At 46.7% G+C, this 13,512-nt stretch overlaps 1 protein-coding gene across 2 annotated transcripts; it reads left to right on the top strand.

Annotated features, from left to right (window-relative positions):
* The first annotated feature begins 2,143 nt into the window (after positions 1-2,143).
* LOC136476843 (uncharacterized) lies at positions 2,144-3,819 on the top strand. 2 transcript variants are annotated; one of them, XM_066474810.1, is made up of 3 exons: positions 2,144-2,214; positions 2,429-2,495; positions 2,618-3,819. In XM_066474810.1, the coding sequence occupies exon 3, from the start codon at positions 2,635-2,637 to the stop codon at positions 3,598-3,600; it is 966 nt and encodes a 321-aa protein (XP_066330907.1). In that variant the 5' UTR covers positions 2,144-2,214; positions 2,429-2,495; positions 2,618-2,634; the 3' UTR covers positions 3,601-3,819. The 2 variants fall into 2 exon arrangements, with proteins under 2 accessions (XP_066330907.1, XP_066330906.1); XM_066474809.1 differs by lacking the exon at positions 2,144-2,214 and having other exon boundaries at positions 2,221-2,495; positions 2,618-3,818.
* The last annotated feature ends 9,693 nt before the right edge of the window (positions 3,820-13,512 follow it).

The following is a 13,512-nucleotide window of genomic DNA, read 5'->3' as shown; positions in this document are numbered from 1 at the left end:
GTTTTTAGGTGTTTCATACGTATGTTTGCGAGTGCTTTATCCCGATGTTGCATATGTTTGCAATGGTTTTCAAATGTTTTTCAGACGTTTTCACAAGTATTTGAGACGCTTGTTTAAGTGTTTCATTTGTCTTCTTTTGTATGTTGCAGTTATTGCATGTGGATGTTTCAAAAGTAGATCTGATGTTGCACATATGATGCGCGTGGGAAGTGGCCGACGACGCAGACGATGTTTAGGGCGGCATGGACAACGTCCAGGGTGGCGCGGGCCCACTGCTGATGCGCTCTCTCACGAGCACGACGCGTTATGCGCTCGTTTGCTCACTCTGCGCCACAGGGGCGGGACACTAGCAAGTCCCTTGCAGTAGAGTTGTTCCGTTCCGATCAGGAGGGTCTATGATCAAACTAGTCTGATAGAGAGATAATAAAGCTCAGGTACTGACTCGTTTATAACTGTAAATCAAATATACTCGATTTGGAATTTCTCACAGACAAAGGCTTCGAATTATTCAAAGACAAAGGCTTCCCACCATTTATGATCTCCCGCCTCACCGTACCTCCTTTGTGAGGATCCTTCATTCCCTCTCCTCTTTCTTTTCTTTTGTTTTTTGCTACAATAACCATTTGATAATTTGGTGTATGATACTTTTTGTGTCCTCTAGAAAACCATACAAATAGTATTATTTTTTTGAACTATTATGTTATTTCTACTTGTATATGTATTAAATTATGAGACAAATTTTGAAATGATTTACCGAATTGCTAAATATGTTTTAGCAAATTGCACATGAAATTTTTGGTGTGGCTCCTTTATCAAAATCTTGGATCCGCCACTGTTCCGATCTATGGTGTTTTAATTTTTATATGCACACACAAATTGACTCGTGACGTGGTTAATCATCGTGATGCTTGCCTTAACGAAAAGCCTGAAAGGTTCAAACTTTTGTCGGCCTGTCAAAAAAGTCTGGAAAGTTTCCACGTCGGAGGCCGTGCGCGACCTCCAACAACCTCGGGGCATCTTGGGTCGTTGGATCGGGCACGGACGGCGGATGGACACCGCGGCCCGCTCGAGTGGACAGGGCCTAGTGCGCCTCCCGCCACGCGGTCGTCATGCTTTCGTCGTATCGGGGTTCTTGCGGGCCAAGTGGAGGCGGAGCCCACTGTTGGCTCGGCAGACGGTATAGCCTCTACCCTTGGTGGCATGGCAATGGCAATGGCAATGGCAATGGCAAATGCGGTTTTCGATGGTGCACACCAACCACGCTTCGGGCATAAAACCTTAGGAATGCTCTCTCGTCACTGATCAGTTCGATGCTGATGCTGCAGAGGGCGATATCTCCCGGTCAAACACGGCGTGTATCGATGTACTTAAGCCCATATTATAGCAATAAAAAACCTCAAGTACAAGTATTTTTTTTCACTGACGTGAAAGCGGAATTAAAAGGGAGAGATGAAATATCATAGAAATTGTTTTAATCTCAAGTGAGAAATCGATTTGATGCAGACTCCAACGCACGAAGAATCAACATATTTTGCGTTGGAGTATGGAGGTTGCCAGCACGGCTACACAACACATCCCTTCTTTTCTATTGAACACGTCCCTTTTGCATCCTTGCATATTGCTGTTGGTTGCTAGGAGAAGAAAATTCCATAGGGAGAGAGAGAAAGAGAAGTGCGCCACTCGCCAACAAGAGAACCCAGTGCCATGGATTTGTCGTTGCTCTCGATGAAAAGAAACGGAAATGGAGAAAGGAGTGAAGACAGGGGAGAGAACGAGACCCTAGAGATTGGTTGGATCCTTTTAGACCCTGTGTGCCACAGAATAGTTTATTGCTGATGTGGTGTGTGGCTATGAGAACTGGTAGATGCTTTTAGGGTCGAGAATACCCGAGTCAGTTTAACAAGACATGGGCTCCTGATTTTTTTTAGAACAAAAAAACAGAGGCGGCGGCTCAGAGTCTAGAACGACGACCATTGACTGTTCCATCTCTTATAACAGATTTCTTACAAATGGACTTTGAGCTCTGCAGGTCATCCTGATTATTCCAAACCTGAACGCAATCACAATCACGGCTAACTATCAAGCAGAACAATACATTTGCATGGCAGTGATGCAATAACCGTCGAAGACCGTGGCTACTTCCAGCGCTCACTAAACAATGTTTTCTACTAGTAGTGTTCAAACCAAAGGGGTTGGTGGCGTGCACCTGGTAAGGTAAGGTTAAGAAATAAGGTCACAGTTCTTGATCCATAAAAATAAAATTAAAATATCAGTTGTTGACTCAAAACCCAATTCCTCTGTTTAGAACTCTCTATCCCAGTTGCCTGCCACCTCGAGTTTTCTAACCATTGATCGCCCATGATTGCATCTCTGCATGTGTTGCTCTGCTAATCCTGCTGCTAATTGCACACTTCCCGGTGTCTGTCAGTGTCAACTCAAGAACCGAGGAGGGAGGGAGCAAGCCACCGTGATCCTCAGCCCTTCTAGCTCATCAGGTAAGCTTCTGAACCTTTTGTTCTTTGAGTCCAATTCAGATGGTTTCAGTTTGTGATCATGGTTGTGGAGAAGAAGAAGAGTAGGATAAACTGAACAAAAAGAAGCTTCTTTGTGTTTTCAGATTACAGAGAATCAGAGATGGGGTGTGTGTCGTCCAAGATCCTGGCGAAATCAGGGAGCTTTCAGGAGAAGGTGAGCTGCAGCCTGGGCCACAGCTTCCAGAGGAGCAGCGCGATCGAGGAGATCATCCTGTCCACCTCTAAGAGCAACGGCGACCAGTTCCTGGCCCTCCTCCGCAGCTCCACCTCGTCGGCCAGGAAAGCCAAGGAGCTCGCCGAGGTGCATAGCCCCGCGACGGCGCCGGCGCCGGCCGAGCCGCCGGCCAAGATAGAGACGATCGACGTGTCAGAGCTGCTCGCCGGCCTGGAGGAAGAGGGCTGCTGCACGGCGGAGCAAGCGCGGGAACGGCGGCAGAGCAGTCGCGACGGGTCACCGGCTCCGTGGCCCGCGTCGGTCTCGGACGGCGGCGCGGCCGGGAGGGCGAGGAGCTTCCGCACGGTGGAGGAGTTCGACGCGATGGTACTGACGCAGCAGGAGCAGACGCAGAGCGAGAGCGGCTCGTCGTCGGGACGAGCGACCGCGCTGGCAACCGAGCATGAGGAGGAGCTTGCTACAGCCACGGCGGCGGCGGCCTCGACCGCGGAGGCAGAGCTATCAGGCGGGTCCGGGTCGAAGGCCGCCGCTGGAGCCAAGAGGCGGGCGAGGGCGCGGCAGCTGGGCGAGCTGAGTGTGCCGGCGGCGGCTTTCGACTTCTCCATCTCCAAGTCCGGGAGCCTGCGGGACTGGTTGCGCCAGGGCGGGCAGATCTTCTCGCCGGGCTCATACGTCACGCCCAGGTTCGGGACGTCGCCAACGCCGGCTGAGCGCGGAGGAGGAGCCGCCGGCGAGCAGCAGCAGGCGCTGTTCGACCCGGAGCTGGTCGCGCAGTTCGAGCGCGCCATGGAGCAGCTATCGGAGGACGAGGGCCGCGTCCTCGACGAGATCCTCGAGGCGCTGGAGCTGGAGGCCGTGGAGAAGGATGGCGCGGCGGCGGCGGTCGGCTGAGTGCGTGATGGTCAGCCGGCTGACGTGGCGGCGGCTGCACTTGTGCAGCAGGTATAGCGGGCGTCGGCGGTGGTCGTCGGCTGCGTTTCGTTAGGTTTTTAATTTTTAAATTTTGGTGCTTCGGTCGCGCTTTTGAAATTGTAAGTACGAAGTGTTCAGTGATGTCTTTGAGTAATTTTCATATGGGTTCTTCCCTGCGACTGCGAGCATATGTTTTGTTGATTTGCAGTACATTTGAGGAACTCTTGTTCAGCGGAAACTGTGACGGGTAGATGACGCAAGATGTTCAGCAATGCTTAAACTGATCGACCAGGTCGCTCTTAATTTGAAACGTAGAAATTTCAGGGAATAATTTAGTAGTGTGCAATAGTAGTTCCATTTCAGGTGAAAACGTAGGATTCAATCAAAAGAGAAAAATGGAAACGTGTTCTGGAACGAGACTCGCTCCTCCCTGCAGCACGCAGGTGATGGCCAGAGTCAAAGATTGAGGTGCAGCTCTGATAGCAGGCGCCAAGCATTTAGGCAGCTTATTTAGGCCCCTTGCTTAAGGGCCTGTCAAGAATGGATAAATTTCACAGAAATTGACTCATTTCTTTAAACAAATATATAAAATAGGAAAAAAATCTACATTTGAAATGGAGTAATTCACGAGAATCAATTTATTTTTACAGAAAAAGATGTAAAACATATAAAAAATCCCCGTGTTGGCGTGTTCCAAAGGGGACTTAGCAATGGTCGTATTTGTAAGTGGCACCAAGCACAGGTAACAGGTTGCGTGGCTTGATTAGACGTTCTATTTGAGCGGTTCGTGTATTTCATCCAGCGTCTATCTTATCTTAGTACAAAGAAGCACGTCTTTTCTGCGAGAAGAAGAAGCAAACAATAATAAAATAAAAATAAGAACGCGTTCCATAGCCACGCACGGGGCCTTGTCGGTTACCTGGGAGAATTATAATAGTAACCAAATTTATTTTCCTTAAAAGAAAAATCCACTAACCAAGTCTCAAGGAGTCAAGGCCATCAGGCATACACTCTCAGTCAGTCAAGAAGCTTAGCTTAGCAGCACGCCTACAGCCAAACAGGCTTAGCATCAGCGCTGCAGCTGCTAGAAATCAGTGTAGGTAGAGCATTTTTGTGTCTTCACTTGACAGAAGCAGCAGGCGAAACGGCTGGCTTTCCTGCCAACGATAAATTTTTAAGTTGTAAATAATATTGGACCGTCTCGTGAGTAATCAGCTAGCTACTCCTATGTACCCAACAACAAGCAAACAGTCCAGACATCACGGAATATGTGCGTGTTTAGTTCGCGAAATTTAGAAATTTGGCTACTGTAACACTTTCATTTTTATTTGACAATTAATGTTCAATCATTGATTAATTAGGCTCAAAACGTTCGTCTCGGATTTCCAACAAAACTGTGCAATTAGTTTTTTTTCGTCTACATTTAATACTCCATGCACGTATCGCAAGATTTGATGTGATAACTACTGTAGCATTTTTTAGAAAACTTTTTGGGAACTAAACACAGGCTATACTGATCTGAAGTCTACAGTCAGCACGGAATGAAGCCATGCGCGGTCACATACACAACAACATGGGCCGTCCAACTGTGGGGAGCACGTCCGGACACGCCATGGGCCTGGGAATTTGAGCCCAGACATAGCGCTTGGGGCTACTCTGGGCTTGCGACGAAGAAGGCTGGGCTGCTGCAACAATCCTGAGCCCACGCAGCGGCAGCCTGCTGCCTTTCTGCCTCTCTAGGATGGCGACGGGTAACGTCTTGCACCCGGCTGCCACGAAAATTCCCCACTCTCCTTCTCCATCCCCTCGCTCGCGGGGACAAATTATTATTCCTGTCTTTGTCCCCATCCCTGCCCTGGATCACAGCCATCAATTCATCGAAAGGTATGAAAAAAGAGGGATATGATGGAGCATGAGTTTCACGTTTTCGAGACACAAAATTATTGACATGAATCGATGGCAGCAATAATAACCATTGTAAAGAAGATAAAGGAATTAGGACTCCATACCATACATAGCTTGAGAGAGTTCACTCCACCGATCATGCACTAAACCAAGCTGCTGCGACGACTTTGGTAGACGACGATGAGAAAAAAAGAAGCTTTTCTTCTTCTCAGGTCGAGGTGGCGCAACCCTTTCTTGAATCCCTTCTTCTTAGGTCGAGGTGGAGCATCCACTGCGCCACCTTGGATCCGGTGGCAGCTTAGTTTGTCTTGGGCTCGGGTGGAGTTAGATCCCACGCCGGCTAAGTTATGGCAGCCCTTGATGAGGACGGAAGCTAAGCATCCAAGGTCTGAACACCGACGTGAGAAGAAACACAACAACGAACCAATATTTTGGGCTGGCAATTCGGGAGCATAGGTTTTGTGTGGGCCTCCCCTGTTGCCTATTCGACTGGCTATCTCCTCGAGGGCTGAGAACCCGATGCTTTTAGTTCTTTGGGCAAGTGTAGCATAGCAATTCAAGCAGAGGTTGCCCTAGACGCCGGCGGGTAGGATTCGAAAGTTGACGCCGGCGCGCCGGAAGTGGCAAGTTGGCAACGCAAAAGGTGAGGCCAGGCAACACTGCCGTTTAATTTGCAGCGTCTGCACCTCCGCATGCCGAGGCACTACAAGTGTGAGATGTCTCAATGCCCATGAGTTGATCACGGTGCGTGCCAAGTAGCTGGTTGACAACATTGTCCGATCAACCCATGGATTAAGCATCAGACGCGTCAAAATAAAGGTATGGGCCAACCGGTGGCAATTACAATCACCGAGTCGTAGTTGTTGTTTCTAATTGTTGTTTGTTTAATTTGTGTCCTTGTTTGTTAATTACTTAATTTGGTTGGTCAATTTATGAATGAGTGAACCTAATAATAAGGTAAAGATTGATAAAAAAAAAGAACAACGCAAAAACCAGAGGCACATAATGCAATTTTGCACCTTGCAAATTTGAAATATGATTAGTTCACATTTGTGCTCTTATTCGCCTGCTCTCCAGTCTCCACCCTGTTCCCCATCATAATCAAGTAGAATCACTTCACTAGAGAATCAAGAAGTAGAGCTAAAGAATCTAGGAGTGGAACTAACTCTGCCAAGGAGGCCTTTAGGTAACTTAATGTGGTGGTATCATTATATTTTAGAAAAATAAGGATATGCTATCAGTAGTATTATTGATGATGTTTGTGTTGCTTGATGTTGCAGCAAGTGCCTCCTTTTCGATTTAATTCAGTACATATGTCTCAGGTGCCTCTGCTCTGACATTTTTTTAGAAAAGAGAATGTATTAAACATATTCTAGCCTCTGCATCGACCAATGCATATAGCTGTTTCTTATTACACACAAGAGAGCTGGGGTCAAGGAATCTCAAAAACGAAGTTTTGAGACAGAGAAAACAACAAAAGCGTTTGTAAAAGCCACGTCTATAACCCAATTCTATTGCTGAATCACCATCCATGTCTTAAAAACACCTCCATCACAATTGTTTTAATATTCCTACATCCCATCTTCGTTATCTGACAATTCTCCTCCTTCTGCAATAGGGACCAAAACCTGATCCAGTAAGTCCCCCTGAAGATAACCTGCAAGAAAAGATGGTGCTAGGACCTTGTCAAACACTATATTATTCCTAGTTAGCCATAGCGCCCAACAAATTGCACTAGCTCCCACAAGGACCTGAGATTTCAGTTTCCTATTTAACCCTTCCAACCAACCTGTAAACAAATTATGTATGCTAGTTAGATGTATTGAATTAAATGAAATATGGACAATTCTTCACATAAATTTAGCAAAATGACAGTCAAAGAGTAAATGTTGTATAGACTCATCAGAAGAACAGAAACAACACTTCTTATCTCCTTGCCACTGCCGCCGTTCTAAATTATCCTTTGTTAAAACTACTCCCTTGTATAGATACCACATAAAGACTTTGATTTTGAGAGGTAGTTTCAGCTTCTAGATTAGAGTATTACAAGGTACAGCTTCTGCTATCAATAAGGCTCTGTACATGGATTTAACTGAAAACAATCTATTCTGATGTAGCCTCCACACAAAACGATCCCTTTGGTTTGTTAATTGTACATTCGCAACCATCGCAACTACATCGTGCCATGCTTGTAAATTAACACCTACAAGAGATCTCCTGAAAGCTACATTTAAAGGTGCCATAGATAGCACCGTTCTTACATATGCACTTTTTTCCTAACAATATTATATAGTGCAGGAAAGAGCGATTTTAGCGGACACGGTCTTATCCACGAGTCCTCCCAAAATTGCACTTGCGACCCGTCACCTAGATCAAACTTACCCAACGAGAGAAACTCTGCCTTGACCTTCATGAGGCCAGCCCAAATCTTAGAGTCTCCGGGCATTTATTGAACCTGTGTCAAAGTCTTGTCCCTTAGATATTTACTCCTAAGCAACTGTTGCCAAACCCCGTCTTCATTTATCAACTTAAACAGCCACTTACTTAGGAGACACCTATTGTGGACATCTAGATTTAAGACCCCCAACCCTCCCTTGTCTTTCAGTGTATATACTACCTCCCACTTAGTCAATCTATATTTCTTCTTGTGGTCATCACTCTGCTAGAAAAATCGTGACCTAAAGTAATCTAACTTCTTCAAGACCCCTCTAGGTACCTCAAAAAAGGAAAACATAAACATGGGGAGGCTACTCAAGACAAAGTTGATGAACACAAGCCTCCCCTCTATCGACAACATCTTACTTCTCCAACGGTTCTACCTTTTTTGAAATCTTTGATCAACACGTTTTCAATCCTTATTTATGAGTTTTCTATGATGCATAGAAATTCCTAAATATCTAAAAGGAAATGAACCCATATCACACCCAAAAATGTGTGCATACTCGTTTTGTCTGACTTTGGCTGCTCCGTAACAAAATATTTCGCTTTTGTGAAAATTGATCTTAAGTCCTGACAACTACTCAAAAGCACAAAGTAAAAGCTTCATGTTTTTTCCCTCTCTAGATCATTATCCATAAAGATGATAGTGTCATCTGCATACTGAAGGACTGAAAGTCCCTCATTTACCAAATATGAAACAACCCCTTGGACTTGTTTAGCCTCTTTAGCCCGTGAAATAAAGACAACCAGCATATTAACTACTATATTAAACAGAATTGGAGATAACAGATCTCCCCGCCGCACTCCTTTCCAAGTTTGAAAAAAATATCCTATATTATCATTGACCTTTACTGCAACACTCCCTCTAGACATGACTTTTGAGATCCATTCGCACCAAGTCGTTGAGAATCCTTTCATTCTGAGAACCTGTTGCACAAAAGGCCACTTTAAATTAACGTAGGCTTTCTCGAAGTCTAGTTTTAAGATCAGTCCATCTTATTTTTTTCTATGCAACTCATGAATTGTTTCAAGCAAGATCATAACTCCTTCCATGATACAGCGGCTTGGAATAAAGGTTGTCTGCGACGGTCCTATGATTTTATCTGCCACTTTCAAAATTCTGTTGTTTAGTACCTTCGTGAAAATTTTCAAGCTCACATTTAATAAACATATAGACCTATATTGTTGTATCCGAGCCGCATCAGCAATCTTTGGTAGTAAAGTGATTACTCCAAAATTAAGACTATGAATAGGCAGTAGCATGGAATTCATGAAAAAGACTCATTAAATCCGGCTTTAGTACCTCCCAAAAGAATTGGTAAAATTCAGCGGGGAAACCATCCGGACCAGAAGCCTTGATATGTTCCATGTCGAAAACTGTCGTTTTAATTTCCTCCTCACTGAATGGAGCCGTCAATACCTCATTCTCGTCCTTCGACACTTGAGGTATGGCATACCTCAAAGTCTCGTCCATTGAGAAAGAATTGTGTATATGTGGTCCAAACAGTCCTTTGTAGTATTCAGTTATATAATTTTTTAAGTTCTCATCTCCAACAATAGTTCCTTCTTCCTATTCTAGTTGTACAATTTTTGTTTTCCTATGTCTGCCATTTACCACCAGATGGAAATACTTAGTATTATCATCCCCTTGTAGTAACCTTGTTGCTTTTGATCGTTGGAGCCAGTAAATCTCCTTCTCTCTCAGCAACTTAGTTAATTGCCCTTTTAGATGATATCTAAGCTCCATCTCTTGAGATGACAACAAAGATGTCTCTGCCTTTTTGTCCAAGACATCTATCATGTTCAACATATTAGATTTTTTTGTCTTATTTTGTGAAACTAAATTCCTGGCCCATCCTCTAAGGAAACGTCGCAACCTTCTAATTTTATTTTGCCACTATTCTAGGGTGACCAACCCCTGCTTTCAGATTTCCAAAGATCAAAAAATCCATCCCTTGTCAGCCACCCTAGCTCGAACTTAAAATTCCTAGCGTTGCCATGGTGAGATGGCTCCCCACCATCTAGTGGCAGAGGTGTGTGATCTAAGATCTCACGAGTAAGTGCCTAGACAGAAGCCAGTGGGAACATTTGCTCCCAATCCGTTGTTACCAAGATACGATCCAACTTTTCATATGTTGGAACCCCTGCGTAATTAGCCCACGTGTATTTCCTGCCCGTCAAATCCAGTTCTCTTAAATTCAAGGATTCAATAATAGCATTAAACAAGAGTGGCCACCTATCATTATATCATGAATTATTTTTCTCTAATGGGTTTTGGATGATATTGAAACCTCCCCCTACTAAGAAAGGTAGATTCCCATAGTTAGAACATGCACATACTAACTCTGCTAGGAACTGCTCTTTGTATTCCTCTTGAGCTACACCATAAACAGACAAGAGGGCCCATCTAAAACCATCTACTCTATTTTTAAGACAAACTTGATATGAAAATCACAGTCCTCTATATTCTCTACTTCAAAACATTCTTGATGTATCCCCATTAGCATTCCCCTAGACATAGATCGAGGGCATCGCCAATGCCAAACAAAATCAGCCCCCCACACAAAAATTTTCCAGACACTGAGTCGAGAAACTATTTTTGTTGGTTTCTGATAAAGCTATGAAATCAAGTTTTTTATCTGTAGCCACATCATGTAAGAAAGTATGTTTAGCTAGGTCACGTAGACCTCTACAATTCCAAAACACACATGTCGGTGTTTCAAGTAACCACCAACGAGTAAATTTCTAATATTACGCGTCTGGCTCGGATGGTGTGCTTAGAGGATACGAGGTTTATACTGGTTCGGGCAGAATATCCCTACATCCAGTTCGTCGCTGCTCGTGTTACTAGCACTGAAAGTTTATAGTAGGGGTTACAAACAGGCGAGAGAGGGACATGTCCTAAGTCTCTAGTGGAAAGAACAAATGGGTTCTGAGAGCTCAGTTGCTGCTCAGCCATGTGCATGGGGGTTCGATGGGTTTGTTTGGATCTGGCTTGAATCGATGGATCATTGGTCAGATGAGTCGATGCCCCTAATGGGATGCCGTACTTTCCCTTTTATAGGCCAAGGGAAAGCACGGGTTACAGCAGAGGGAAAGAGAAGGACGAGAGAGAGTCAAAAGCCTTCTAGATTGTCGGGTCCTTCTCCTTCATGCGGGTCCCACCGACCCTGTAGATGTCAATAGGATAGCTCCATGTCGTGGTCCTGTCCATCATTAGCACCATGCGTTGGCATCATTTGCCGGCCATGGCGCTCCACTCCATCCCAGCGGACGTCGTGGTAAACTGACACGCTTGTCAGTGTTCGTACGGGGGGTAGGCAGAACAACATCGATATGCCCAATGATGTTCCTGATGTGAATCCCTAGGTATGGCCCATCTTGGGCGCATGTTATATTAGGGCGTGCCGGTCTCTTCCCTGACATCAAAGTTTTGACCTAGGCCCATACGCTTGGACCTAGAGTGGTTGGCGGCGGTATGGGTCTCCATCGGGCGAGACAGAACCCATGACCTCAAGGTCAGGCGAGGCAGGGCCTGCCCCTAAAGGTCGGGTGGGGCGGAGCCTATGGCCTCACTGTTGGTTGAGGTGGAGCCCGCCCCCATAGGTCAGGCGAGGTGGAGCCCATGACCTTGGGGTCGGGTGAGGTGGAGTGTAAACCCAAGGGTCGGGCGAGGTAGAGTCTGTGGCCTTGGGGTCGGTCGAGGCGGAGGCCATGGCCTCAGGGTCAAGCGAGGTGGAGCCCGTGGCCCTAGGGTTGGGCGAGGTGGAGGCTTCCCCCAAATTTCAGGTGAGGTAGAGCGCAAACCCAAGGGTCAGGCGAGGCAAAGCCTGCGGTCTCAGGATCAGGTGAGGTGGAGCCTATGGCTCTAGGGTTGGGCAAGGTGGAGCACAAACCCAAGGGTGGGGTGAGGCGGAGCCCACAGCCTTGCGGTCGGTCGAGGCGGAGCCCAAACCCAAGGGTCAGGCGAGGCAGAGCTCATGGCCTCGTGGTCAGGCGAGGCGGAGCGCAACCCAAGGGTTAGGCAAGGCAGAGTCTGTGGCCTCGGGGTCAAGTGAGGCGAAGCCCGTGGCCTCAGGGTCGAGCAAGGCAGAGTCCACCCCCGGAGGTTGGGCGAGGCGGAGTCCACCCCTAGAGGGTCGGTTGGAGCTATAGTCACACTCTTGACTGCTCGGATGAATCAATATTGATGGTCATTAGCTCTTCCTCTTTGGGTACCCTAGTATTTGTCACTGACAATAGCCCCTGAGCCTACAAAGGAGTAGAATACTCCTTCGGAGGCTTTTCTAAATGGAAGGACTCTGAGGGCCTTGGCCTTCTCTTATTGTAACACCCCGGTGTTATGCCAGCATTTAGGCACTGTAAATCATGCATATCATGCATCATCAAGCATCCTAATCATACATGCCTAATCATGTAAATAACAACTGAAACACTGCTTTAAAACATATGAAACATGTTCGTGAAACGTAAATATTGCATACACTTGTTTAAAGTGGTTTTGCCCTGATTATGCTTGCTAGGTTAGTAGAACTTGTTTGGTTATGATTGTGAATCATCTAGAATTGTTTAGCAAAATTTTTGGAGCAAGGTTTGTATTTAAATTATTGCCAAATTTTGCTTTTAAAAATAATTCTCCAAAATTAGGGTTTTGAGTTAAAATTTACTTTAATTTTATAATTCAAAATCTATCAAGAATTTGGCTTTAGTCATAAAATCAAAGTTGTAGATATTGAAAAATGGAACAAATTTCATTTTTACACCAATTTGTGAAAATGCTTTTAAATGGCTCAAAAATGGGAATTTAATTCTGTATATTTGAGAAATAAAAAGAAAAATTCTTCATTTTCGCTTAACAGGCCGCCGCTCCGCTTCCCGGCCCACGGCCAAAGCCGGCCCAGCAAGCCTCCCGCCGCGCCGCGCGCCTCCCCTTGGCCCAGCCTAGCCCAGTGCCATGCCTGGCCTGCCTCCGCGCTCGCTCGCTCGCTGACGCGCCACGCCGCGTCCCGACCACGGTAGAGCACGCCCGCCACGTGGCAGCCATGCGTCGTCGATGCCGCCGTGCATCATAGCCGGCCTGTGTCCGCTCCCACGCGCCTGCCTACACCTACCGACAGCGCTGCGCCCCTCTCCACTCCATCCCGCCCGCTCTCTCACTCTCCCGTGCTCGCTTCTCCTCCCGCGCGCAGCAAGCTCGCCACCGAGCGCCACCGCACCCACCGGGCAAATCCACCGCCCCTCCTCCACCATGGCCAGCAATCGAGCGCCAGCAGCTCCACCTTGCTCTCCGACACTTGGTGCTCGTGATTGTGCCATCTTTTGAGCCCAGGTAGCGCATTCTCGTGACTCACCGACGTCGGCCATGGCGCCGCCATGCTCGGCCATCGTGGAACTCTCCCTTCCTCCCTTTCTCCACCCTGCCTAGCTACCTGCCCACATTCACCAGCTCCTCACGAACCGCATGCGCTCGCTCGTTTGCCCTAGCACGACCGGTAATGGCCGCCGGCCCCGTTGGCCGAGCCGCGCCGCCGCGACGTCTCGGCGCCA

Source organism: Miscanthus floridulus, chromosome 8 (genome assembly GCF_019320115.1).
Source record: "Miscanthus floridulus cultivar M001 chromosome 8, ASM1932011v1, whole genome shotgun sequence".
NCBI lineage: Eukaryota > Viridiplantae > Streptophyta > Magnoliopsida > Poales > Poaceae > Miscanthus > Miscanthus floridulus.
The sequence above is the reverse complement of the archived record's forward strand: the minus strand, read 5'-3'. Positions and strand labels throughout refer to the sequence as shown.

Bases quoted from the DNA above. Each gene is read 5' to 3' on its own strand.
- LOC136476843 (XM_066474809.1), top strand. From the start codon at position 2,375: ATGTGTTGCTCTGCTAATCCTGCTGCTAATTGCACACTTCCCGGTGTC. The intron at 2,496-2,617 runs GTAAGCTTCTGA...TTGTGTTTTCAG, and splicing joins CAGCCCTTCTAGCTCATCAG to ATTACAGAGAATCAGAGATG.